The sequence below is a fragment of the Lutjanus erythropterus genome, chromosome 7 (assembly GCF_056507025.1).
Source record: "Lutjanus erythropterus isolate fLutEry1 chromosome 7, fLutEry1.hap2, whole genome shotgun sequence".
Taxonomy (NCBI): domain Eukaryota; kingdom Metazoa; phylum Chordata; class Actinopteri; order Lutjaniformes; family Lutjanidae; genus Lutjanus; species Lutjanus erythropterus.
In genome coordinates, this window is record NC_139323.1 from 9647263 (window position 1) to 9672426 (window position 25164).

Below are 25164 nucleotides of genomic sequence, written 5' to 3' on the forward strand. Positions count from 1 at the left end.
TCTCCTAGTACATCCATCACTGAGGCTGATCCTTTATGCTTTTCAGTGTGCAGCCATCAGAGTGTTTCTCAGTTTTAACAATGCAGTGACTGAAATTGTTCATTATCACAAGATAAATAACTGAATTATCAAAAAACAAACTAGCAACACTCTCATCAACAAAAAATACTCATCGACAAAGATTCATTTAATCTAAGAGTCTTCTAAGTTCTAATCATAGTTTAGTCAAACTAGGTTTAAAATGAGTAAATCCTTATTTAAAAATAAGTTGCTCTGCTGCACAATTAAAAACTAATCTGTTCAGTAAATCCAAGTTTAGTGTAAGTTTGAATGCTGTTGGGATCTCCTGAGTACAGCTGAAAACATAAAGTTTTAGCTAACTGGGAAGTAAAAATACAACAAAAAACATTATTAAATGACATGACGCAATGTGTTTGCTAGCTAGCTAAAAAGTTAGCAAAACATTAAATTGTTTGCCAGTGAGCAGAAAAGTTTTTAAAAATGTAACATTGTTTGCTAGCTAGCTAAAAAGTTAATAATATGTTAGTCTGTGTACTAGCTAGCAAAAAGGACAAAAAAGTTACATTGTTTGCTAGCAAAAGAATTAACAAAATGTTACATTCTTTGCTAGCTAGCTAGTTAGTTACCCTAGTTAGCCTAAGCTACCCTAGCTCAGCAGAGAAGCTCTATTTTTTTTTTTTTTTTTTTTTTTTTTTTTTTACTACTTTTAAAAAAAATGTTGGTTGAATTATCAACTGGAGTGAAAGAAATATGAGATGCATAATAAAACTCAACAGTGAGTTGCCAATGAGTCTGAACAATGAGTCTGTCCCTGAACTTTCTTTGAGGAACTTGATTATTTTGCTCAGACCATCTCAAAAAGGCAACCTTATAAAAAGTTAAATATCAAATTAATACTGGATCTCATTTTAAAAATTCAAAACCTGAGTTTGAAAGAGATTTAATTGTAGTCTTTCTTAATTTTAAGCTAGTTTAAAAGTTTGTTGCTATATAATTTTAAGTTAAACCATGATTTACTCAGGTTTAAAAATCAATTCTTTTTGGTGCAGCTCAGCCTCAGTGTTGAAATATGCTTTATGTTGCATAACAGAGGCTTCACTCTCCCTCTTTGGCACCACATCCCCAAGACAATATACACTGTGGGTCAGACTCAGTGTTAATTAAATGAACCGCATGATAAGTTTTTCATTTTCTACAAAGAAAACAATGGAAAAATGGTTACTGAGGGAACATTATCACCACTTTGATAAAGCAGCACAGCACTTCTCTCCTTCGTGTAACTTAAAATGAGTCACATGCCTCCGAAACACAAGTGTGTCACATGAATAGCTCTAACTCATCCGCTAAATGTATGCTCTTACAGTATGTAGTGTCTGGGGCTTTTGCTGTGGCTATTGGATCACTGTGCTGGGTATTTTGTGTCATAAGAGATGATAGAGGACTGTGGTCCAGAAAGCACACAGGCACACGCCCGACAGAGTCACGGCCAAATCTCCTGTCTGCCGGAGCCACTGTTCGCCATTCAGGATGGTGAGCCATTGATTCCCCGCCGCTCTGTAGGTTCCTCCCATGATGCCATCTTGCTCTCTATTCAAGTTGACACCATCTTGGCTGAGAGATGATGTCCTTGCCCTCGGTGCGACCGCAGGACGACGGGGAGCCATTTGTTCTGTGTTGATTTGCACATGTGGAGGATGAAAGGAGGTAACTTGTCATGGCAAACAAACGTGATTATATAGATTATCTTTTGATGTACAAGCCAGAAAAAGAGGTGGTAAATCAATATATGGGGAAATTGCGCCATCTTGTGGCAATTGCATGCAAGTGGGTGCAGTAAAGAAGAGCACAATTACTTACCAAGATAGCTCTGCAATGGCATAAAGACAGCAATGACAAAGACAGAGAGAAGAGATGCATATGCCTATAGAGAAATAAGAAGAATGGTTTAAATAAATCATCATATTTTCTTTCTTGAAAGAAAGCCTGTGGCATCTTTAATGTCTTATTCATGATATAAGTCCAATTTGCGTTTTTACATTTCAATTATTAAAGGGAGATCAAATTATCAGAGGAGGATAATATAGTGTAGGAGTGCAGCTTGCAGTGTGTTGAATTTTGCTTTTACTACGTACAGTAGTGTTACTTCATGCCTACCAAGAGGAGCTGTGCACCGTTCTGAGTGATTCTCCTCAAGGCTCTTCCTATCTGAACACTGAGCAGAACTAAAGAGCAGGGTGTTACTCCTTCTTCACTCTCAGTCTCCAGACACCTAAGGAGATAAAACAACTGTCTTATACAGTAATAATAGTCCATGATACATTAGTAATATCACGTCTTCATGCTTTTGTTAAAATAACAGAAGACGCACAGCATTTGAATAACAAGATGATGAGTAACAGCAAAATAGATGTGAGGGTCGAATATAGATGTTTTTTTATCAATAACAACTAACTTTAACTTTAACTGACTTTGCCTTAAAGAGACATTTCATCCCCAGTGAGCTGCTGAATTTTGGATACATCGACTGAAATGTCTGCCCTCCCTCGAATATAATGGAACTGGATGGCTCTCGGCTTGTGGTGTTCGAAGCACCAAAAACTGAATTTAAAGAAATTCAGCAGCAACGTTTCTTTACAGAAATCATGACCTTGTTATGCAAGATAGTTTGCAGACCTTGTTGTGAGCACTTCAGGTTCATTTCTTTCACTTTTTCAATTTGATTTTTTTGAATTTAATTTGAAATAGAACATCCTCTACTACCTAGAACTAGAACTACCTACCTCCCACACACACACACACACACACACACACACACACACACACATATATATATATATATATATATATATATATATATATGTATATACAATAAAGTGAGGTTTTTATTTGAGATACAACTTATTTTTTTAGTGTTTCAACAGTCCCCACCAGTAACACTCTGACCTCTTACATGAAATTTAATATTGGGGTCTTGTTCTTATTGGTGAAAATATATCAGTTGTCTTTTTTAGTGCACATATATATATGTTTCTTATATCAAAAGATGACTAGTGTATTTCAAGTATTCTGTGAGTTACAAAGGAAAATTTTTACAAAAGTTACAGTTGCCCCGATCTTAAAATATCAAGTTGGTATCTCAAAATAATGCTTTGACACCTTCAAATAAGCACTCGTGTGTCTCTGTATGTCAGTCATTTTGACAAAGTTCTCATTATAATGACTTACAGGATGTTCTTTTTACCATAATATTGGCAGAAATGGGCTTCAATAGATACAGATGTTTGGAAATGAGCGTATAACATGGAGATATCTGTCTGTTTGTCACTGTTAACAGACTCCAGCCTGCAGTGTAAATTTATACATATCACTGACAGACCACAGAATTAAAGAGAAGCACTGTTGTGAGCGCCGTTATCTCTCTTAGGAGTGAACAATACTCACGTTCACGTTCATTAATTGCGAAAAGATTCGCTCAGTTCACTATTCATCAAAAATTTAAGCACATTCAATGAATGCCGCTCTCTTAGCGTATTCATGCACACCACTGCTAGGAACTATTTCTGCTACTACCAGTATTTCCAACTATAGGTCATGATTCCTGGAAAGAGACACCAAAACTCAGCAACTCGCACAAAAATAATCCAGATGAATAGCACTGCAGGTGTGAAGCAATATGAATTTTTGATTTTGAGGTGAACTGTCCCTTTAAAAATGCTGCCATTTCGGAAAATATTCCCTTTCTTGCCAAGAGTGAGGCAGGGCTTACTGTCACCATTGAAATTGGTACACGTCGAGATCAGTGACACCTGTCACAACAAACTCTTCATGAGTCATGTGACATGAAGCCGTTTGGAAGTTATGCACCTTATAGGCCACTCCCACTCCCACACCCCCTTTTTGCCAGTTAACCTGCAGAGTTAACAAGCCAAAGGGCAGGAAATTTTCAGAAATAAAGTGGCATATAACCACTCACTTTCAAATGACACTTAGATTATAGTTAGAAATTAGTGATTGTGGTTGGATACTAAGCTTTTCATCAACTCTTGGCAAAAAAGCAAATTAAAAACAGCACATTATATCACAAGTACCAACTATTAAGTACTATAAACAGCCTTGAAATACCCAAATGATATTCATAGTCATTATTAATTGTTGTGGCAAATCATAGATTTAAAAAAAGCACCTCTTTAAGATCTTCTCCACTACGACGTCCTGCTCATCATGATACGACACATTAAACATTCTGCGGACGTTTAACGGAAGAACGTGTCCTTGTTGTGCCAAAACGACCAAGTTGTACATTCCCTGTGAGTCCGGGCGAAAACAAAATCATAACAGGGGCTGATGGGTTATTCACCGAGAAAGTCTCCAAATAATAACACTGTATAATGCTGTTTGTTGTTTTTATTGCGGCGGGCCTGAGCCCGTGGAAGTTTAATTAAGTTTATCATAGGGTGATGAGATTACAGCCCAAGTAAATCTGTCACCTGAGGGCTGCCTGCTAGAGCTGCTCTGCCATACATCGATATGGCCTGACCAACCAAGGATAATGAGTCTTCTCGCGTGCTGGAGGAACAGTAGTAGTAGTCTCCCATTTTCAGCAGAGCTATAAAAGAAGATAAATACTTTCTGTTTATCGACCAGATTGACAGGGAGAGTGAGAGGTTAAAGCAAAATGAAATGAGAGGGACTCACCGGACGGATGGGGATCATAGTTTAATATAGAGTAGTTATGATATCTCCACTGACAATCATGACTGAGATTCAGCTCCTGCATTTGGGAGAATGAGCTCAGGGTGAGAAAGAGCAGAGCAGTGATGAAGGTTATGTTATCAACGGCTAACAATTTCCCTCGGGCTTGCTTTTCTTCTTTTAGTATGTGACTGGAATATTGTGCAGTTTGTTCATCAGCTACCTTCAGAACTCCAATTATGAGACATTGATTTCCAACTTTTGCTGAAAACAAGATTAAAGGAATAGTCAGTTGTTTTTTGTTTCACAGTACACTAATAAGGCATACTAAACTGTAATTTGTATCAAATTGGACAAAAACTAAAAATAATATGTTAGAATAACAGTATGTTGTAATATTAGGGAGACATTACAACGGGCCGTCTCTCCTGCTCTGGCAGTTGAACAGGACCGACCAAACAAGGTGTGTCTCAAGTAGCAGATATGTGATTTCACTTTACTGTACAGTACGTCTCTGTTGTAATGTGTCCTGAATTACCCTCTGATAAAGGTCTAACTAAAAGAGGTCACTCATCAGAGGCAACAGATGGTGAAGCACCTACTGCACTGCCACCAAAGCTGCCAGATGCAACCAGCTGAGATTTGCAAAGTTCTGCCAACATTAACATGACGTCCACGTATGGTGTCCTGAGCTGAAACAGGATTCAAACTAAAACAGTTGTTGATCTCTTGTGGTCCCTAGCGGCTGGTTAAAAAGAATTAGAAGTCGGCTGTTAATGGACGTATGAAACGGAGCAGGCAAAAATAGAATTACTGTCTCACAGTTGTTTTGAAGGAATTTAATGAAAGGTATTACATGTTTTTTTTGGCAAAATGGAAGTAATCTCTATATTGACATGTGTGATTCAAGTGAATAACTCCCAGTGAGAAAAAGTCTTCTTAACAAAACCTAATGAGTTCATCTTTGAGTCCAAGTGAACATTTTTGCCTGGTTTGAAGAAATTCCCTCAAGGAGTGCTTAAGATATTGTGTTCACGAGAATGGGACAAACATGAGACCACAAAATGATCAAAGTCATAAAAAAAAATGTTTCAAGGATTATCACTCACAGATGTCCTTCAGCATACAGTCATGAATGTGCGCAAAATAATTAGGCTGATTGGTCCAGTAGTATTCGAGATTAGCTCAAGATGCAGGTCTAAACATCACGCACGCACACAAGGAAGTGATTACATAATTCTCTCCCAGCTTATGCCTGGCAAAGATAATATGGTTTCAATTACTGTCAAATAAAAAACATATTATTTCTAGTTATTGTCTGATTTGGTACAAATTTACCTTGTTACATCTTATTGTTAGGTGTATGATGTCTGCACGTCATAGCTGTGTTTATTTACTGAATGTTAAAGAACACATTACTTCTAGTTTCTGTCTAATTTGATACAAAGTACAGCTTGTTATGTTTTATTAATGTTCTGTAAAATTAAGTGCGACTGAGTAGTTATTTCCTTGTTCGGGATAGAAGCAAAGGGTTACAAACCAGAGAAACAACAGACATTTACCTCACACAAGTGTGCAACATTGCTCTGAGCCAAACCCAGACCGGTTTCAGCAGCCAAAACATATTTCACAAATGCCTCCTGCCTGTTTGCAACACAACATAACAAATGTGTAGAAGTGGAGACAAATAGTTAAGAGTTGCAAAAATGATTAAATGGGGACAATTGCAAAGTAATTGGAATTAATGTCCCTACCATGAGCCCTGGAGGTAGGCCTGGAGAGCCTCTCTGATCATAAATCCAAGGTGTCCGTTCTGTTCACAGACCGTTTTTAGCATTCTGCACAGAGGGTAAAGGATGGGTGATGAATTATGGAATATAATTTTCTCCACATAAACGGAAAATATTTTAACATGATCTAAAAATAGTTTCTGATTTGTTGAGGTCATTCTAAAAAAGTCTCTACAGCTGTAGCAGGAGCTTCTTTAAATTCATAAGATACCAGAGGAACAATGGTAAGCAGAATCTCTCTGTGCCAGACAATAATGCAGTGACAGTGACTCTTATTTTTAGATATGCAAATACTGGGTTCTGACCTTGAATTAGCCACTGTCATTGAAATTAGATGCCACTGAGCTGCAGGCTACAGTGCAACAGCCCATAACAAAGCTTTCTTCACCAAGCTAATGAAAGCCTCTTACATCACAGCCCGCTCCACATCCTGAGACACCCCTTCCAGGCTTCCTGTCGAAAGGTACCAGGCTACCTCCACGGATGCAGCCACGTGACCAAACCGAGATGCATTAAGAAACTGCTGGAATGCAGCCGTCTGTGGATCGTATAGAAAATATATCAGCACACACTATCAGCACCAGATCTGTGCTGGAACTAAATCTGGACAATGTGTTGGACTCGAACCTCATTCCTCCTCGGGCTGTTCGGGTTTTTCCCACTGAGATGATAAATCCCCAGGTTAAACATACCATCATCACTCCCGTTTAGCGCCGCTTGTTCAAAGTATTTCACTGCATTTTTATGGTCTTTCAGTATAATCCCATGGTACCAGCCCAAACCATTCAAGGCGTTAATTGAGCCCTAAAGCAAGGAAGCAGACACGGGTATCATGAAGACACATTCTGTAAACACACTGACTGATTACTAGGAGAACACTGCCTGTACCATTGCTGCAGCTTTCTCCATCAGCTGAAAACCTCGGGTGTAGTTTCTTTTCACTCCCTGCCCCTGAAGGAATCGACATCAATCAGTGAATCAATAACTGTCAAAACACAGACACACACACACACACACACACACACACACACACACACACAAATACAATATCCCATGTTCAGTTTAATCGTGAAACAGGCTGAGTCTTTATAATCTCACAGAACCTTCATGAGTAAAATGGAGTAGTCGTACATCGCTGAAGGATCCTTCATCTGCATAGCGCTTCTTTCAAACCACTTCACAGCGCTCACCGTGTCTTTTAAAACTCCATGTTGTCCCCAGTACAGTATTGTTCCCAGACGTTTCTGAAGATAACAGACTTTTTATTGGCCTTTTCTGAACACTCACTCTGTCTATTGATCATAATGGAATAATAAAAGTAGGATTTAACTCAAATATACCTGAGATTCTAGGTCTCCTCTCTCTGCTTGGAATTTCAGATACTGAAAGACGTCACTGTCCTCGTCTTTGAGGCTGGTTAAATCCTCTGGATTGCTTAGGTAGATGTGTTCAGGTGTGTATTGCTGTAAGAAATACAAGAGGAAGCATTAATATAGTAAACACTTAGTACTGCTACTATTACAAATAATGCTCTAAAAATATTCTTAGTAGGCAAGTCTAGTTGTAATACTAATAATAATCGTATTTGTAGGGCAATACTGCTACTGCTACTGATTACCAGTCGTCACACCACAAAGTGACATTTACCTGTCCACACAAAATCACATGGCATGTCTGTGTCATGAATGTCAAGAAGTGTTCAGTTCAAAATTGTTAAACCGTAATTTAGTTGCTTTTTGTGGGTTGACACTGAATGTGTTAAATGGACACATGATATCATCTGAAATCGGTCACAGCCCCCTGAATTAATTCAATTAAATCATATTGTGAAATACTTTGTGATACTGGAAAATATTGTATTGTTGTCCAAAGAGGGTGCAAAAGCATGCACTGCACCCTCAGTTTAGTATTTTTGCACCCATAATTCACTGAATAAGAAATGCCAAGTACAAAGTAGAAGGTCACGCATCCGCGGTGTCCATAGCTGTCAGTGTACACCTTCTTTTGGAATATATTTCACACACTGACTCCGCGCGCACCCTCTGTTTCAGTTTATGTATGTGCAACATGCAAAAGGCTGGATGCAGGTGAATACAGATTAGCAAATGTGGTGATTATTAAATACTCTTTCCGCCAGTCACATTACTGGCCTCATGGCTCTGAAACAGCTGTACCAATCAATCACAGTTAAATGTGAGAGCAAAGCTTTACCACAGGAAATGCCTGGAGGGATGAATACACATCACCACAAATCTTTACCCATAGACAGATGGATCATCAAGTAGTTGCAATACCAATATATATGAAAACTAAAGAAATTGCAGTGACTGGTCCCAGCTGATGACCTGCAGCCACATTATATTGGGCCAATGCTGTTTTAGCAATAATTACAATGTGACATAGTGACACAGTTTAGTAATTAATGTTACACAACAGCATTTGTCTGCGATACATGTCAAGGAAAAAACATGAGCTACTTTTCCTAAAACAAAAATCAGAGAGGTTATGAGCCCAGGTGTCTCCATGGCATAAAAACAGGTTGTAACTGACCAGTCTGATGTGTGTAGAGGTCTGTATGGTTATACTGTAGCAGCCTGGTGTTGTGTTCAGGTGGTTTAGTGAAAGTAAACACAGTGAGTGGCCATGTGCAGCAGTGTTGCACTCTGGCGCAGCGCTTCTCAGAGGCTGTGGATTTCTCAACATGTTGGTTTCATTCTGACTCACAGAGCAAATCATTGCTGTAAATGTTGTATGCACTTGTTACTGTTTACAACTTTTCCCATCTGTGTTCCAGCATAATCCGTTCATCAACACGTCCACGTCTTGAAGTGTAAATACTAGTGCACCCCCACTAATTTCAGATGCACCCCCAGTCATTTTGTTTTGGAATTTGGCCTAAGCTGGTGAGCGAATTGTTTACTCACGGCTAGCAGTAGCTAGGGTTGCCAGGTCTGTCTGACAAAACCAGCCAAATCCTAGGTCAAAACCAGCCCAAAACCAGCCCAACGGCCCTTAAAACTGTGTCAAAAAACAGCCCAATTCCAGAACTCAAAATATGCCCCTGTCAAACCATACACACTACTTTTTAAGTCCAACAGAATTGCTATCATTGCCAAATGTATTTTATTATCTCTTCAAATTTCAACTTAATTTACATAGAGGCAAAACATAACAGAAGTTATCTCAGTAAACAGCATAGCATTAAAAGCAGATTTCTCTAGGTCATTGAACAAGGTCCTAAAATGGTCTTGTGTTATTAGATACAGTATATTATCATAAATAAAATATATCTCTGATGCACAAACTAACCTGTTGCTTTGTCTTTTCACTTTCCCTACTCTTTTTCCTCCTCTCGTCCTCCCTGCCTGAGCATGGCATATTGTGTCTGTGTGTGTGTCTGAAGTCTGTTTGGTAGTATTTGGGTATAAAATACAAATTCAAGAATATGGATTTATAGCAATTATTCATGTAATTTGTATGCAAAACAGGTCTACTCAACCAGCATACAAAAAATTCAACCCATGGCAATGCTGCAGTCCTGGCAACCCTGGCAGTAGCCAGTCACAATAGCTCCTGGAGCTTCCCTCTGTTTTTTCTGTTGTTTTCTTTGCTTCCCCCTGGCATTTTGTTCACCATTGCACAACATTTAGTAAAATAAAAAGTTATTTGAGAGGGAAGATAAAACTCTCTGGGCTATCGGGCTTGCTAGTCAGTTAGAAAACTTGTTAGCTCGTTAGTTTAGCTCAATCGCTAACGGGACAATAAGTTCACATAGCTTATTCAAGACACAAATTTGTACCCTCCACTCCTGTCTCATAATTATCTGCAAACCATTGTTCGTCTGTGGAACAATTCAGACTCTAACAAAGGATGGTAAATAAAAGTGAAACTAGTGCAACGCAGCTATTAAGCTGCAATAACTTTCTCTGTTTTGGGCTCCCGAGCTATTGGTAAACGCTCATTTCTGTGACAAACAACTGTACTTGGAAGATTTGCAGGGATTAATTTGGGAAAATATGAACAAATGAATTCCCTGAAAACTGAAAATAAACATTCTTGAGTTAGGCATTGGGCTATATATTTCAATCTGTTTCAGGACAGTGACCGTGTGGTTTGATCAGATGTGATTGACAGAGCTGGCAACATAAGCAAACGCCTCCACAACAGTCAGCAGATTGTGATTTAAATATTGTTAAGTGTTGATTGGTACTCAAAAGTAGGCGACATCACATTTTCAGCTGCACTCTGCCCACTTCAAACCCATAAAAACAGCACACAGGTATCACTCGATAGAAATAAATAAAACTGCTTTAACTCTGGCAGAACATTTTGTAATCACGTAGGATCATATCACTTATAATAAGAAGCTGATTGAGAACGAAAGTTTTCAGGGCTTTTAATTAAGATTGGATCCAGATGGATTATTATACTGTCATCTACTCAGGAAGTTTCCAAGTTGGTCAAAATGCAGCAGCTAATAAACTTCACCGCAATTGTTTTCTCGGTGCATTGGCTGCCTATTCAAGCTGGAGCAGACAGTAAAGTCTTTCTGCTGTCTTCACGAACCTCTATTCATTTGATGCATCTTATTTAAATATTCCAAGAATAAACAGGAAATCAGTCTGAAGTAGTGTCCTCTCATAATGGGCTCTTTATCTTTGGAGTGCTCTTCTTCTATTCATCATGACAGCTAACTCATTCACATTTTTAAATTAAGATTTAAGACCCACCTATTCTCCCTGACTGGACCAACACACACTCTATTAATCATATTTTGGAGACAGTCCCTTTTGTATCGCTGCTGTCATGCTTACACACATGTGCACTGTATGTTTTTGTGCTTCTGTATTTGAATTGCATGTGTGTCTATATCTGTGTGTTTGAATGACTTATGGATTTACTTAATATTCTTATATCTTTTTTTACTGTACATGCTGTGCATTTTTATATACTGTATATACTTCATAGCTAATATACAATTCTTTTTTTGAAGTTATTATGCATGTGTATCTGTCCATTCAATCTGAAGCATAAAGACTTGAAAAGGGGGCTGGTCTGTTTAGCAAAACAGCAAAATTTGACAACTAATTTTGAAACCTGCTAATTAACCTCTTGTTTGTTTAATCTCTGCAGAAAACAAAATATAAAAGTGACAATTTGCTTTTTTACATGCCAGACTATATGTTGGCTGGATGCAGTGTTTACCCTCAGACAGGGCCAAGCAAGTGGTTTCCTGGTTTAAAGTATATTTCCTAAGCTAAGATAACGGGGTTTAGCTTTATATTCTACTGACTGATATCAGGGTGTTATCAATTTTCTTATCTAACTCACATCAAGAAAGTGAATGAGCTTATTTCCCTGAAACTCCTAAAACACTGTTTACCCTTTAGGGTCACGTGTGGGGTGAGGGGGTGGCAGGGGTCACCAATTAACATTTTAACCTGCATGTCTTTGGACTGTGGGGGGGGAAGCCAGAGGACCCGGTGAGAACCCACACGGAAAGGCCCTGCCACAGCCACAAACTCTCCTTCTTTAATGTACTAAAATACATTATGTGTCATAGCGTAGCTTAAAGCTACTTCAAGGACTTTTTAACTGGTCATGAAACAGTCTCAGTTTATTACTGATGCCTTTATATGACCTACATAAGTTAACAAGATCATCAGCGAGAAGATTACTTTTTCTGTAGAGCAGTTTTTAATTCCTGCCGCTGGGTCAGGTTCTCCTTGAAATTAGATGTAACGAGCCTGTATTTACATTTTTCCAGGCAAAGTTATAGTGGGTAGCACATTAGTCAGTTAAAAGGAAGCAGGAGTAGATTTTTCTTTAGAATCAGCAAAATATTAAAATTCCTTGTGGTAGCTTTAAATAAATACTTGCACCTCACTACCAATTCCAGTTAGACGTTGCCAGTTCTTCTGTTTTTTTCTGTAAGACACACTAGGACTAGCACAAAATACACAGCCGAGGTTGATGGGAATGTCATTATTTTTGCAGGTAAGTGGTCAGAAAACCAAAGTATGGGACAAAGTGAAATTTTGGCCTGATGCTGGTGCCTGATCCTAAGTCAGGGGTTCACCAAAAAACTTATTAAAATTCCTCTGAGAACGTCTGTACAAAATTTCATGGCAATCCATCAAGTAGTCGTCAAGACATTTCAGTCTGGAGTGAGGTGGAGGCTGATACCGTCATTCTTAAAATAATTTTCTAGTGATTTCATTTAAACATACCTTATTTTCATGTACCCGCCAACTGTCACCGACGCTCTGTTCCCCAGCATTGGAATAGTAGCTGTAAGCCACATCCAAGTCTTTGGGAAACCCATCAATTCCTTGTGCGTGCTTGTACCCTGCATGCACCAGGGCGAAACGGTTATCACCCGCTGCGCTGATCAAACTATAGATATGACCCTGAAACACACGGGAGTCAATATTATCAGTCATCGTTACTGAGGTGGCGTTACATGTGGTAAAGCAGCAATTAAACTACAAGGAAAGCATTGACTGTACCTGTTGTTGATGTGCTGCAGGCCCCAGGCCGGAGAGGTGGAGAGCGGCCAACAAGAGAGATGCTTTGTGATTTCCAAAGCAGGAGGATATTTGTAGTAGAGCTGTTGAATTGGAGGTGATTTTATTTTCTGCCTGATGCACAGTGAACATTGTACCAACTGCTTGCTCAAACAAAGTGTCCCAGAGGTCCTTGATGCCTAAAGATCCTACAGAAAACAATACAAAAAACATCAAAAACTCTGAATAATGATGTTATAATGTCATTTACACACATGGTCAAACAGTCCAGCGCACCTCTTCTGATTTCCTCCTCTTTTGTTTGCAAGAACTGAAAAAGTGTGTTGTAATGAAGTTGCTGTTCCCAGTTCCATGTTTGTGTGCTGATTTTCTCTCCAAACGGACGCCACAGTCTTGTGAAATGAGAGGTACAGACACCTGAAATAACACACAACCTGTCAACAGTAATACTCTGATACTACATTGTTGTGCAGTTGTTGTATTGACACCCTGTATGTGAAATCTATTGACGATTGATCCCTGTAAAATGGTTGCGACACTGCTTTAAAGGACCAGTGTGTAGGACTCAGCGGCATCTCGTGGTGAGCTTACAGAACCCAAACAACACCTCACCAAACCAAACATATAGGAGAAACTTGAGCAAAACATAGTGTTTGGTTTGTCCACCCTGGGCTACCAGGCATGGGGGTGTAACATGGAGGCCTTCATAAAAGAGGACCCACACCCAGAGATGGACCCGGAGACCTGGGAAAAACCGCGATGGTGAGGTGAACATGCAAACTCCGCACAGAAAAGCCCTGCCCCAGCCACAAACTCCCCCAGCCGGCTGGGGTATTCAAACTCAGGACCTTCTTGCTGTGAGTCATAATTAGTATTGGAAAATGTTAAGATTAATACCATTCAATTTGAAGCATAAGGACTGGAAAAAGGGAAACAGCTAGCATGACTCACTAATTGACATGTTTTTCCTAAAGACATTTACAATCTTGAGTAATATAATCTTGAGTCCTTGAACATGCATCTGTACTGTATGACTGTAACTGTTAAAAGGAAATAAAATTAAATTAAAAAAAGAAAATATGTTCCCTAAATGTCAAGTATACCTTTAAATGTGATATAAATCCCACACACTGGACCTTTAAAGCACTTGTCATAATAACATTTTACCTTTGTCATTTGGTGATTGGAAGTGACTCTCAGTTACTTGATGGAGAAAAGCTCTTGTAAGTGCTTTTATTTCCTGACACTCCTGATGAGTCTTATCCAGTTCCTGTAATGTTGACTTTGGTTGAAGTTGATTTCTTACCTGTGAGGTGCATAACATCATACATGCATTTCAACACACCGCAATAAAACAACAAATCAATGAAATTTTATTATATTTATGATAAGAAAAAAGTCACTTTACTGTCTCAGTTCCAAAACGGTAGTATTTGATAGGCCCAAAATACCCATGGATGCCTGGCATGTACTTTCCTCCTCCGATCACAAAGTATCCATCAGTGTCATTATAATGGATATTGCCCTGAAATCTGTAAGATAATTAAAACCACTCAAACCACCTCTTATGATCATTGTGCATGTATCAGCCATCCCTGTTGTATTGCAGTAACTGCACTCACAGGTGTTATATAAGGGCAACCGTTGTGTTTTTCTTGTTGCACAACACATAAATAAAAAAAATGATATAATGAGTAATTTTTTAATGCCTTACTCATATACAGATCTGCGGGTTTCATTATTCCACGATGCATCCAGCCGCACCTGAAAGTCAGACATAATAAGACATGAGCTCACGACTCAGACAAAAAAAAAAAAAACCTACTCAGCTGTGAACGACTCCAAATTGCAGTACACACTGCAATCGCCTGGAGTTTCCCAGCTGGAAAGCAACCATCTTTCAGGATCTTACAGCTGTTCCAAAAGGAAATCAAACCCTGCAAAGCAAGGGCACCAAACGAAACTCAGAAGAGAAAGGCTGACTATAAGATCTTCCCCGGAGCTGTGTTTTAATTTCAACTCTTTATCCCACCTCCCAGAGGCACACATTGAGGTTCTATACCTTTGAGTCCTGTATGTAACAGTCTAATCTAATCCATTTCCACAGGGGCAACACTATTCTGGCTCGGAAAGCTTCATCCACTCCTGTTGTCACACGTGCCTGAATTATGATGTCCCCTACACAGGAGATATGACAGTCATATATTTCACCACAGGAGATCCGATGCTCGTTATTAATACATAACACAGCCTGTTCCACAGTCTCACAAAACACACAGCATCACTCACAATCATCTCATGATACCTCAATCTAATCCTCAGAGCTGGTATCAGGTGCACCCACGAGCTGCTGTGACCCACCTGTGTCTGTAAGCTGCATCAAAACGGAGTCGTATAAATTGTTGCCATTGACATGATGGATGATCCCGCAGAGCTTCTTCTGACACCATTTCAGCAGGTAGATCCACACAGATAAGGTGACGCTAAAAACCAAGCAACGAGACATGATTTGACAAATAATTTCTTCACCCGCTGAACCGTGAGGCAGGATTTAAAACGCAGCACTAAGTGATGACCTCGCCGTCTGTCATTGACCGTAAATAAAAAGCTTATATGCTCTGGTGAAGAGGCTTCATGAAGCTTGTAAAGTCATTTGTAATGATGGTGAAGCAAAACTGAAAGTAGAGTGTGTTATAACAGCTGCCAGCGCTGAAAAGGAAACTGGCTGACCTGTGAGGCCTGTTAATCCGCTGATATCAACAATAACCACCGGCACTGGCAGTCAGATATGGTCCCAAATACAGCAAAAAGTGTCTTGTAGAAAATTACAAATACTTGATCATTGAATGTATTTAAAAGAAATTTAAAAATAAATAACAAAAAGCTGCAATATGTCATCAGAGATCAAAAAAACAGCAGAAATAATTGTTTTGGTGTGTTCAAATTAATGCCAAATGTGCGCCAAAGGAAGAAGAATCTGTTCATGAGTTATTAGATGGAGTAGATGTTTATAAATGGTTAAACTGAGCAATATGTTAATGGAGTCTGGCAGGCAGTGAGACAGACAGCCATTTGACTCAAAGTCCAGACTGTGTATTTTCAGAGCAGCAGGCTTTTGTTTTCAGGATAACAGGCTTAACTTTACATCAACAGACAAACGATAGTTATTAACATAGGACTCGTCCTTGCTTCTTATTGTCAATTTACGATGTTGCACCGGTCTTGTGCTCCTGCAGTGTTTCTGCACGGCCCTGAAATATCTGTGCAAACAGTTTATTTATGTCATATTATGCCACCTCTAGTGCTTCTGACGGGTGCAGTATAAAGACAGAAATAGACTGTGGAGGGAGGGATGGATCAATCACACAGTGTTAAGTTATTTTACTTATTTTACTGGTTATGAAACAGTCTCAGTGCGATAGTGTTGCCTCCATATGACCTCCATAAGTTAACGAGACCATCTGCGAGAAGACTGCCTATTTCTGAACAGTTTTTTTTTATGACTGCCACCAGGTCAGACTCTCCCCGAAATCAGACGATACGAGCCTATGTTAACATTTTCCCAGGGAAAGTTACAGTGAGTCATACATTAGGCTTTTAAAAAGAAGCAGGAGGAGATTTTTATTTGGATAATTTTATTTTCGACGTTATATTTTGTGGTTATGGTGGTGGAAACACTTCAGCTTTTACCCACAGAGATCTCAAAAAACAACAAAGTATGTTGTAGGCATCAGATATTTATATCAACCTATTTTGTGGTGGCATTTTGTGGCATGTTGGTGGTTTCCAGCTTGTAAGTATATTTGTCGGTTCTAGATCACATGTGTTTCCTAATTGATCTTTTCTTCTGTTGTATTTTAGTGTCAGTCAATAAGCTCACCTTCGCTGAAATTTCCACCAAACCCCAAATTAAGTTCTCAAACACATGAAATACAGTTGGGCATGTTTTTTTTCTGTAGTTTAAACTGGGGAATAAAAATGTGATACACGTTTTCTGCCCAGCAAAATACGAATTACAAAACACTCAAAAGAAATTAAATACTTATTTTAAATACATTTAATTGAAGAACTACCCATCTCTGCTGTTAGCCTATTATATACTGTACATTAGAGGCAATATGTGGTGGTTTGTCATTTTTTGTTGTTATTGCACTTTTAGAGTATCTAACATCTACAAATTCTGCTATTCTTAACTATGTGATACAGCATTTGGAGACCCTGCTGGAGATTTTCTCATGCTGACCATCATACAGAATAGACTGTAGCTAAAATGAACTAAATGAGAACTGCATGTGTGAAGTTTAAGTCCAACCTGGGCTGTGTCACAGCATGAAGACGAGCTCTCTCCAGGGCTCTGTCGATAAAAGGCTGGAACCTGCGGACCACTCCAAAGTGCTCACCAGTAGTTGCCAGTGGGAACTTCAGCAAATCAATTATATCTATAAACAAGAAATACAGCAAACGATGACATACACAAGCCATTAAAAAATCGGTAGTAAAGATTAAAGAGATGAAAAAATGAGATTAACTGTCTGACCTGACTCATGTGGACACTGATGAACTGTGTTTCTGGTCATCTGCCACATCAGCTGACCAGACCATGAAGGGCACTCAGTGGGAGGTTTAGTTGGACGCTCTGAGAGTGACTTTATCTGCAGAACTTTGTGAATCCGCCACATGGAGCCATGGTATGTCCCAGGTTTCCTGCTATCATTAAGATGGTCTAACCAAGCACGAACTGTCACATTCTGGGCATCCAAAACGTGTCTGTTGAAAAAGTCGTGCTGATATAAAATGGACGGAGGCCATCTGAGCAGCACCTGGTGAATCCTGGAGACTCGGACTGTGGTGCAGATCCATTTCCTCCTGAAGACGACTAAATCTGTCTTCCTTAATGTTGACACCACCACCTCCACTGTGAGCTGACATAGCCTGGAGCATTGATACCGTACACGGACCACTGAGCCATCCACCACTTTGTCAGGGGCCGAGTCAAACCCTATGAAATTGTCAGACAGGCTCTCTCCAGTTTGGTTTAAGGAGGTTGAAATGGTACCACAGTGTGCCTGGGTGAGGGCAAAGATAAGTAAATGAAATTGAGTTAATATAAATCAAGTTTGCAGTCTTTTGTACTTGAATAAATTAGGTGGGAAACGTAGTTATGTTGGCAGATGTTATGGACATCCACTTTCTTAACCCTGAATGAACTTGACATATCATCACCTAGACCCTTTGAAAAGGTCCCACAGAAAAGTAATGCTATGTTCCAAATTGCATAGTATTTTCTTTTTAGTTTTAGTATATAGTTTTTTGCTTATATATATATATTTTTTTTTTTTGTTTGTTTGTTTGTTTGTTTGTTTGTTTTCTGCATTCACCATAATAATTATGCCTTTACACTTGTTATAACTTGTTTCTTAATTCTTAATCTTTATATTGATTTTAGGTTGCCAGCTTTACATTTGGCTAGGGACTATGGATGAAAATAGCACTTTAGCTAATTCTGGCATATTTACAATAATGTTTATTAATATGCACTGTCCCTGAGAAATAAATAAATACTGCAGCTGCCCTTACTTTGACCCACTGAAAAAAAATTGGAACAAAAAATTATATGCTTTGTAACACTGCATCAATGAGCTGTTAGGAGCTGTGGTCACAAGGGGAAACTGGGAAACTATGAGCCCATTCCACACTCAAAAACAAACTTTGACAAACAACACAAAGGCAAGATTTATGCTTTATTGGAAGGGTTTTCAAACAGTGGGCTTCAGCTTCCCTTCAGCACAAAGCAGTGCATAGTGTGGCGCAGCGCATCTGTTTTTGCTATTTTTTCTAATCAACACAGTCGTCATTTTCACAGCCAGCATCCACATTGTGCATCTTTGCACCCATGAGTGTTGGTCTTAATATGAGGTTTGTTCAGGTTCATTGTTATCTTGAGGCAACAGAAAGAGATTGGAACATTGACCAACAAAAAAAAATTACTTAAAGTACTTATTATTCAGATAGCAAGATGATTGTACATCGACAGGTTCCCAACGCTACACACTGATTCTGGGGTGCTGCCGTTAATTCACGGGTCATAAAAAAATAATATTCTGATTAGTAGCAGGTGATTGCAGGTGGGAGAAATAGGATGAATCTGTGTGCCAATTAACTCACAGCAGCTGTAATTTAATTGATGATTTAAATCCATTAGGATCTAAGGTTAATTAATGTTCTGTATTCTTCCACACATCCAAAAGGTCTCACACACAATCAAAGTTCAAACAGTGATATAGTTTGGTGTAACAGCATAATAAATCCTGACTTCCCACTGAGCTGTCTAAAAATAATTTCCTCTGTTTCCTCTTGAGTTTCTTCTGTCCTGTCTGTTTATAACTACTGATTTTAGTTTTGATGCTTAAATATTAGTGACATTTGCTGTGACATTACAACACACATGGAAACAAAACTGAAAGCAGCCTTTCTAATCATTAAATCTTCTTTTGGTCAAGCAGCACAAGCTTTCCTGATGATTGTGGTTTACTGATGTATGAATGTTTTCTTCCATGATTCACATAAATCAATAGAAAGGCTGCTTTCAGAACACAGGGAGATGCTCCATCTTATTTTACCCATCTGCAACCCATCCACTAGTAATCACAATTTTAATTCTTATGACGCAGCCCGGTTTACAACAGTGCCTGCATCACTACCAGTGGGTCACTCTGTAACCAATCATCTTAATAGGGCGCAATATATTTTGGTTGTACAAGTCAGGTTGGTTTAGCTAACGTCCGTCTAGTTAACCACCCCACCTCTGTTACAGTGCACAGTGCATGGGACCTTTTCTTAGGCTAATCTACACCTTTTAAGATGATATGGTGAACTTGTTAGCAAACAGTTTTATTTTAGCAGTTAAGAAGAAAAATTAGCATTCATTTAGAGTCCTGTTTTTGGCTACTTGGCAAATCTAGGTCAGATTCTTTAGTTGCTAAATGCTCCACTATGTTACTTGCTAACTATGTCTGTCTGCCATTATCTGAGCAGGTAGTGTTTTTTTTGCTATCAGGTACAACGGTTAAGTTGTGGGCCAGACAGCTAAACAATAAGATGAAAATCATTATAAAGCTCTGTAACGATGAACTGCAGATACAAATAATTATCTGTAGATTAATAACATTGAGCAACTTCTTTTACAAAACTTCATACATTGTTATTATATAGGTATCAATTTAAAATATAAGCCAATAAATAAAAATGAATGGCCAAGTTTCACAGTCAAAAACTGATATCAGGGTTACAGTAAAATATTGTAGTAGAGCAAAGTTCAATGGAGTTTCTTACCATTAAAATAGAAGCAGTGAAGACAAATCCAAAAATGGAGTGTAGCATTTTGAGGGTTTTTTGGCTTAAGATGAATTAAAATGTAAAAACAAACATGTGATCATTGAGTTCATTATCAAGCCATTGGAGTTAGTGACAAGTAAAATAATGCTGACACCTGGAACAGGTGGCACTTATGTGAGCATACACCCTGTACGATGCAGGATTTCCTGATTTTCTTGTATTGCTAGTTCAGCAATTTGCATGAGTTGCCTTTAAAGAGCCACTGTACAGTACCTGAAAGGCTTGGCCACAATGACTCTGTTGTGTAGCAAAAATGTTGTTTGACTCAGTTTATCCCTGATTCTATTAGGGAACTTTTCATGGGAGTGATGCATCAAAGCTCAGACTCTAACTTAATTTGATGTGCTCAAGCCAGGGCCTTGCTATCACCCAGCGTCCTCCATGGCCTTCGCCCACACAAGACTTTGAAGAAATCTGATCTGAAAAACAACCTGATATCACAGCCAAAACTAATTACCCATGGGCTACTGACTGTTCATGCTTCAAAGTCAGGGGAATGAGGCATCGGTAACTGTTGCTCATCTGGGTTTTTTTTATGAGACGACGCGTAGATGGACGCGGTCTTCTTGTCTATATAAAGGGTGACTGCTCCTAACATGTACAATTTACAACTCTAAATGTCAGACAGTACAAACCTTTGTCTTTTTTAACTGGACTTGATTCAAGAGGGGGGAAAGAGCATCGTATTCAATGGCTTTACAGGACCTGTGCAATTTCCAGGACTTCTCTCTGGACAGTATAACCTCTGAATGTTCTTCAGCGCCTTTTGGAAAAAAGACTGGTACTGGCTATGTGATTGGTTTGCCCTTTAGCAGCAGCACAAGTCTGTTTAATTTTTATATACCAGTGGCAGAATACTTGGCTGAAAGTCCAATACAGTTTGGGCAAATCAGCACCGCCCAGAGCTCCAGCGCCATCTCATCTCAAGACTCCGTCTTACCATCCCTCTCCTTGCCCACAAGTCTTCCTCTGGCTTCCTCTCAGCCTGTCCCGCTGCCTTTTCCCATGTCTCATGGCACCACCACCCTGGCTTTCATGTTTCAGGGTGGCGTGCTGGCCGCAGCAGACACTCGGTCCAGTTGCTCTGGGCTCGTGGCGTGCCCAGCCTCACAGAAGATCCTGCCCATTCACAGTCACTTGGTGGGTACTACTTCAGGTACTTCAGCTGATTGTGCCCTTTGGAAACGGATTCTGGCACGAGAACTGCGGCTCTACCAACTCCGTCACGGTCGACGGTTATCAACAAGCGGAGCTGCCAAATTGCTTTCCCACATGCTTCACCCGTTTAAGGGAACTGAGTTGTGTGTGGCTGCCACATTATGTGGGTGGGATGGGGGAGAGGCAGATGGAAGTGCAAAGATAGATCTCAGTGGTCGTAGAGAAACAACAAAGAGTCTAATGTCTGATCTTGGAACGTCTGTGGATACCAGTCTTGAAAAGGCCTCTCTGGCAAAGGCAATGATTCAAAGTTCTTCTTTAACAATTGGTGATAAACAGAGCTTTGCCAGAAAGAAACTGAGTTCATCTGGACCCAGCCTGCACTACGTGTGCAGTGATGGCACCCGCCTGCAGGGAACGCTCTTTTCTGTGGGGTCAGGATCACCCTACGCCTACTCAATTTTGGACCAGGGGGTTCACTGGGGACTGACGGTGGATGAGGCCACATCAATAGCCAGAGAGGCTGTGTACAGAGCCACATACAGGGATGCATACTCAGGGAACAATGTAGACATCTATCACATCTCCGCTAAAGGATGGACTCGCAGGAGCAGAGAGGATTTGAAAGAGGAATATTACAGAGAAAAAGAAAGACAAGAGAAAAAGGAGAGACAGGACGTGACTCTGTCTGAGTAAAGACATGAAACAAACACAAAATGGCACGAGAAAAGAAAGGCAAACATCGGGGAATATTTTGGAGAGATGTGATGGCATCTTTGCAGCAGATACTAAATTAATGAACAGGACAGGCAGTTGCATCCTCCAGGCTATCTCTCAAATGATTTGGGCATGCATATCGTTCCCTCTAATAAACAGCTGATGTTTTGTTTGCGCTGATGATAAAATGTATTCTAACAGCACACTGCTGGCTGGCATTTTGATTTAGACGTTAAGACATTATGAATCATTTCAAGTATGAGGGATAATTACAACCTACCACTGCATGTATTTGAATCGCATAAACACAGAGGGAAGCAGAACAAAAGGGACCAGATTGAGCAGTCCAAAAATCTAAATGTCTGCAGTCTGAAGGTCATTATGTACTGCCATCTATAAGAGAGCTAATTTAGCCGTAGCAATAAACAGTAAGGAGGTGAAAACTGATTTGTGTCTGCTGTCAGAATTCGTCTGAAGTTTCTTTGACACTTCAATAAATTAATGAATAAATGAAATTTTGCTGAACTTGCCTGTTCATTCTGTTTGAGCAGTCTGGTAGTAAATTAAGCATAATAGTAATTATTCAAGTGACAATGGCTGAAAAGGGTATTAGGGCAGACGGTATAGAGCTGTTCATCCTTCTCACTGCCTTTCAAACTTCAGTTTAGTCAAAGTGATGGTGAAAGTTTTCAACAGTGAGGCAGTTCACCATATGGAAGGAAACTTTGTAGCATATGTCATCAGTTAAAGCAATAAATCCCTCAGTGTTTGCTATACTGACCAAGAAAGCAGAGTTCTCCTGCTGCAAAATCTGTTGTTCTTGCTGCATCAGTGATCTCACAGCGATGCCACAGTGACTGACATGGCTGGTGTTAAGGAAGAAGTGATAATCAACTTGCAGCCTGTGGGCCAAATCTGGCCCCTGATAGGGTGCTGTGTGGCCCTCTGACCATTTTCAAGTAACATAAATTAGATCACGCTGCTTTTCACAGGAAGGAGTGACAGATATGCCAGTTTTATATGATGGGATAAATGAGGCTGTTTGTAATAGAGACGACTGATCTTTGTGTGATGGTCTTTAAAGGGATAGCTTCCCCAAAAATGATATTCAGTCATTATTTACTCCTCCAAATGCCAATTGAAGGGTTAGGGTTAGTTTTACAGGAAATTTCACAGAAAAACAGTGTAGCAGAATCTCCCAACAGTTTAAGTAAATGGTGACCAGTTTTCACATATAAAAAACAACCAAAAAAAAAAAAAAGCCTCCATACTGTCTCCAAGAGCCCCAACATGTTGTTCACTTGCGTGTCCACACCATCACGCCACTCACATCCAGTTCAGATGGTAGCTGAAGCTAAAGAGCTACAGTGAAGATTCAGGCTAAAAACGTGTAAATAATGTCTTTCAAGTCAACTTTAGAAGACTTGGATTACACCAAAATGTTTTTTTTTTTTTGCATTTGAAAACTGGTCATCATTTACTTCAACCGTTTCAGAGAGTCTGCAACACTGTTTTCCTGTGAAACTGTGAAAGCATTGTTTTGTGGACTGAAAAAACAAAAGCCAGCCTTCGATCAGCATGAGATAATTTTGATTTTGGGGTGAACTATCCTTTTAAGGTTGTGCAAAGTTCAGTAGGATCAGTCGTTGAGCTGCAGGGGAAGACAACTATTAGCTGAAGAGGAGCAAAAGTTATGCAGAAATAAGGCTAATTCTGAAACCATAAGTGTGTATTTCACACTAAAAGAGCTTAAATATGCAATTTATTCTGTCCGTGGTAGTATCAATTTATTTTTATGAATCATTCCAACATTTCAGTGACTGTATGAGGGAAAAGGTTCCAGCTACGTTTAATGTTACCAGAGCATTTACACCTAAAATCCATTTGCAGTTATTAAATGCAGATATCAAATATCAAAATATCAGATTCATCTGTCAATTCTTGAACCATGTTAATTTAGTTCTGGAGTTTTCAAAGAGTGAGACTGAAGGCCTCCTCTCAGATAAAAGAAAATGGCCCACCTCCTACTTTGAAAAACTCTGATTTATTTAAAAAGATCAGTTGATAAGTCATTTAATTTGAAAATAAAGAACTTCAAAGAAAGATGAAAGAAGAGATATTCCTTTAATGTTTATTCATTTTACCTGGTAAATACCATTATTATTAACATCTGTTCATTAACTTGCTCCTGGTCTCCTGTCACTTTGCAAAAAGTGTTCCACAGGCAAAACAAGCTGAGCATCACTGAACTACAGACTGAGCCTTGATTTCTAGTCTGCGCCTCTGGGTAGCCAGGGGGTGTACTAGATGAGTATTTTTGTCACCTAGCACTGTTTTGGCCGACAAAGTGATATCTATAGGCTACGGTGGCGGTACAATGCGGGTGTGGGCGTCAAAAGCTTGGTACATGTAGGCACTGTAGTCACAGCTCCACAGGCAGGAGAACTCAGCTTTCATGGCCAATAATGCACACACTGAAGAATTTATTGAATCGACTGATCACATTTACCATCAACACTTACTGGACATTCACATGAAAAGTGGTGAATTTTCCCTGTAGGGTTGTGGTTCTACATGCTAATATGATGAGCTTATTTTTACACAGTGACATGGCTAACATGTGCCTATGTTTCTATACTGTATATCTATGTATTATCCACTGTATTAGATAAATTACAGGCAGAGATGCGTGATGATGCTCAGCATGTCACCAGTGCAACATCAGAGAGTAGACTGTCTTCACAAACCTGCACTCGTACTACTGTACGACTGACTACAGCTCTGAGAGTAAGAGGGGAAAGCCTCCCTTCCTCCCCAACCTCATCCATAATTCCCATCTTTGGAAATTCATTAATGGCAGAATT

General features: G+C 39.4%; 2 protein-coding genes across 2 annotated transcripts; one reads left to right on the forward strand and one right to left on the reverse strand.

Moving 5' to 3' along the window:
- Window positions 1-1006: 1006 nt before the first annotated feature.
- Window positions 1007-20410, reverse strand: LOC146323566 (protein sel-1 homolog 3). The gene is made up of 25 exons (XM_084722143.1): window positions 20363-20410; window positions 17568-18096; window positions 17343-17469; window positions 15392-15513; window positions 15093-15208; window positions 14890-14967; window positions 14745-14794; window positions 14439-14562; window positions 14198-14336; window positions 13307-13447; window positions 13013-13218; window positions 12734-12913; window positions 7844-7966; window positions 7607-7747; window positions 7392-7454; window positions 7131-7307; window positions 6914-7041; window positions 6468-6551; window positions 6276-6357; window positions 4717-4792; window positions 4509-4627; window positions 4205-4326; window positions 2176-2290; window positions 1879-1942; window positions 1007-1690 (listed from the first exon to the last, which is right to left on the reverse strand). Exons 1-25 carry the CDS (start codon window positions 20408-20410, stop codon window positions 1443-1445), a joined length of 3402 nt encoding a protein of 1133 aa, XP_084578269.1. The 3' UTR covers window positions 1007-1442.
- Window positions 20411-21115: 705 nt separating this feature from the next.
- On the forward strand, window positions 21116-22714 carry psmb11b (proteasome 20S subunit beta 11b). Its single transcript, XM_084723168.1, has 2 exons — window positions 21116-21844; window positions 21923-22714. The coding sequence occupies exons 1-2, from the start codon at window positions 21116-21118 to the stop codon at window positions 22277-22279; spliced, it is 1086 nt and encodes a 361-aa protein (XP_084579294.1). The 3' UTR covers window positions 22280-22714.
- Window positions 22715-25164: the final 2450 nt, after the last annotated feature.

Bases quoted from the DNA above. Each gene is read 5' to 3' on its own strand.
- LOC146323566 (XM_084722143.1), bottom strand. From the start codon at position 20,410: ATGCTACACTCCATTTTTGGATTTGTCTTCACTGCTTCTATTTTAATG. The intron at 15,514-17,342 runs GTTGGACTTAAA...CTTGGTTTTTAG, and splicing joins CATGCTGTGACACAGCCCAG to CGTCACCTTATCTGTGTGGA. The intron at 12,914-13,012 runs GTACAGTCAATG...CGTGTGTTTCAG, and splicing joins CTGCAGCACATCAACAACAG to GGTCATATCTATAGTTTGAT.
- psmb11b (XM_084723168.1), top strand. From the start codon at position 21,116: ATGGCTTTACAGGACCTGTGCAATTTCCAGGACTTCTCTCTGGACAGT. The intron at 21,845-21,922 runs GTGGATACCAGT...GGTGATAAACAG, and splicing joins TGTCTGATCTTGGAACGTCT to AGCTTTGCCAGAAAGAAACT.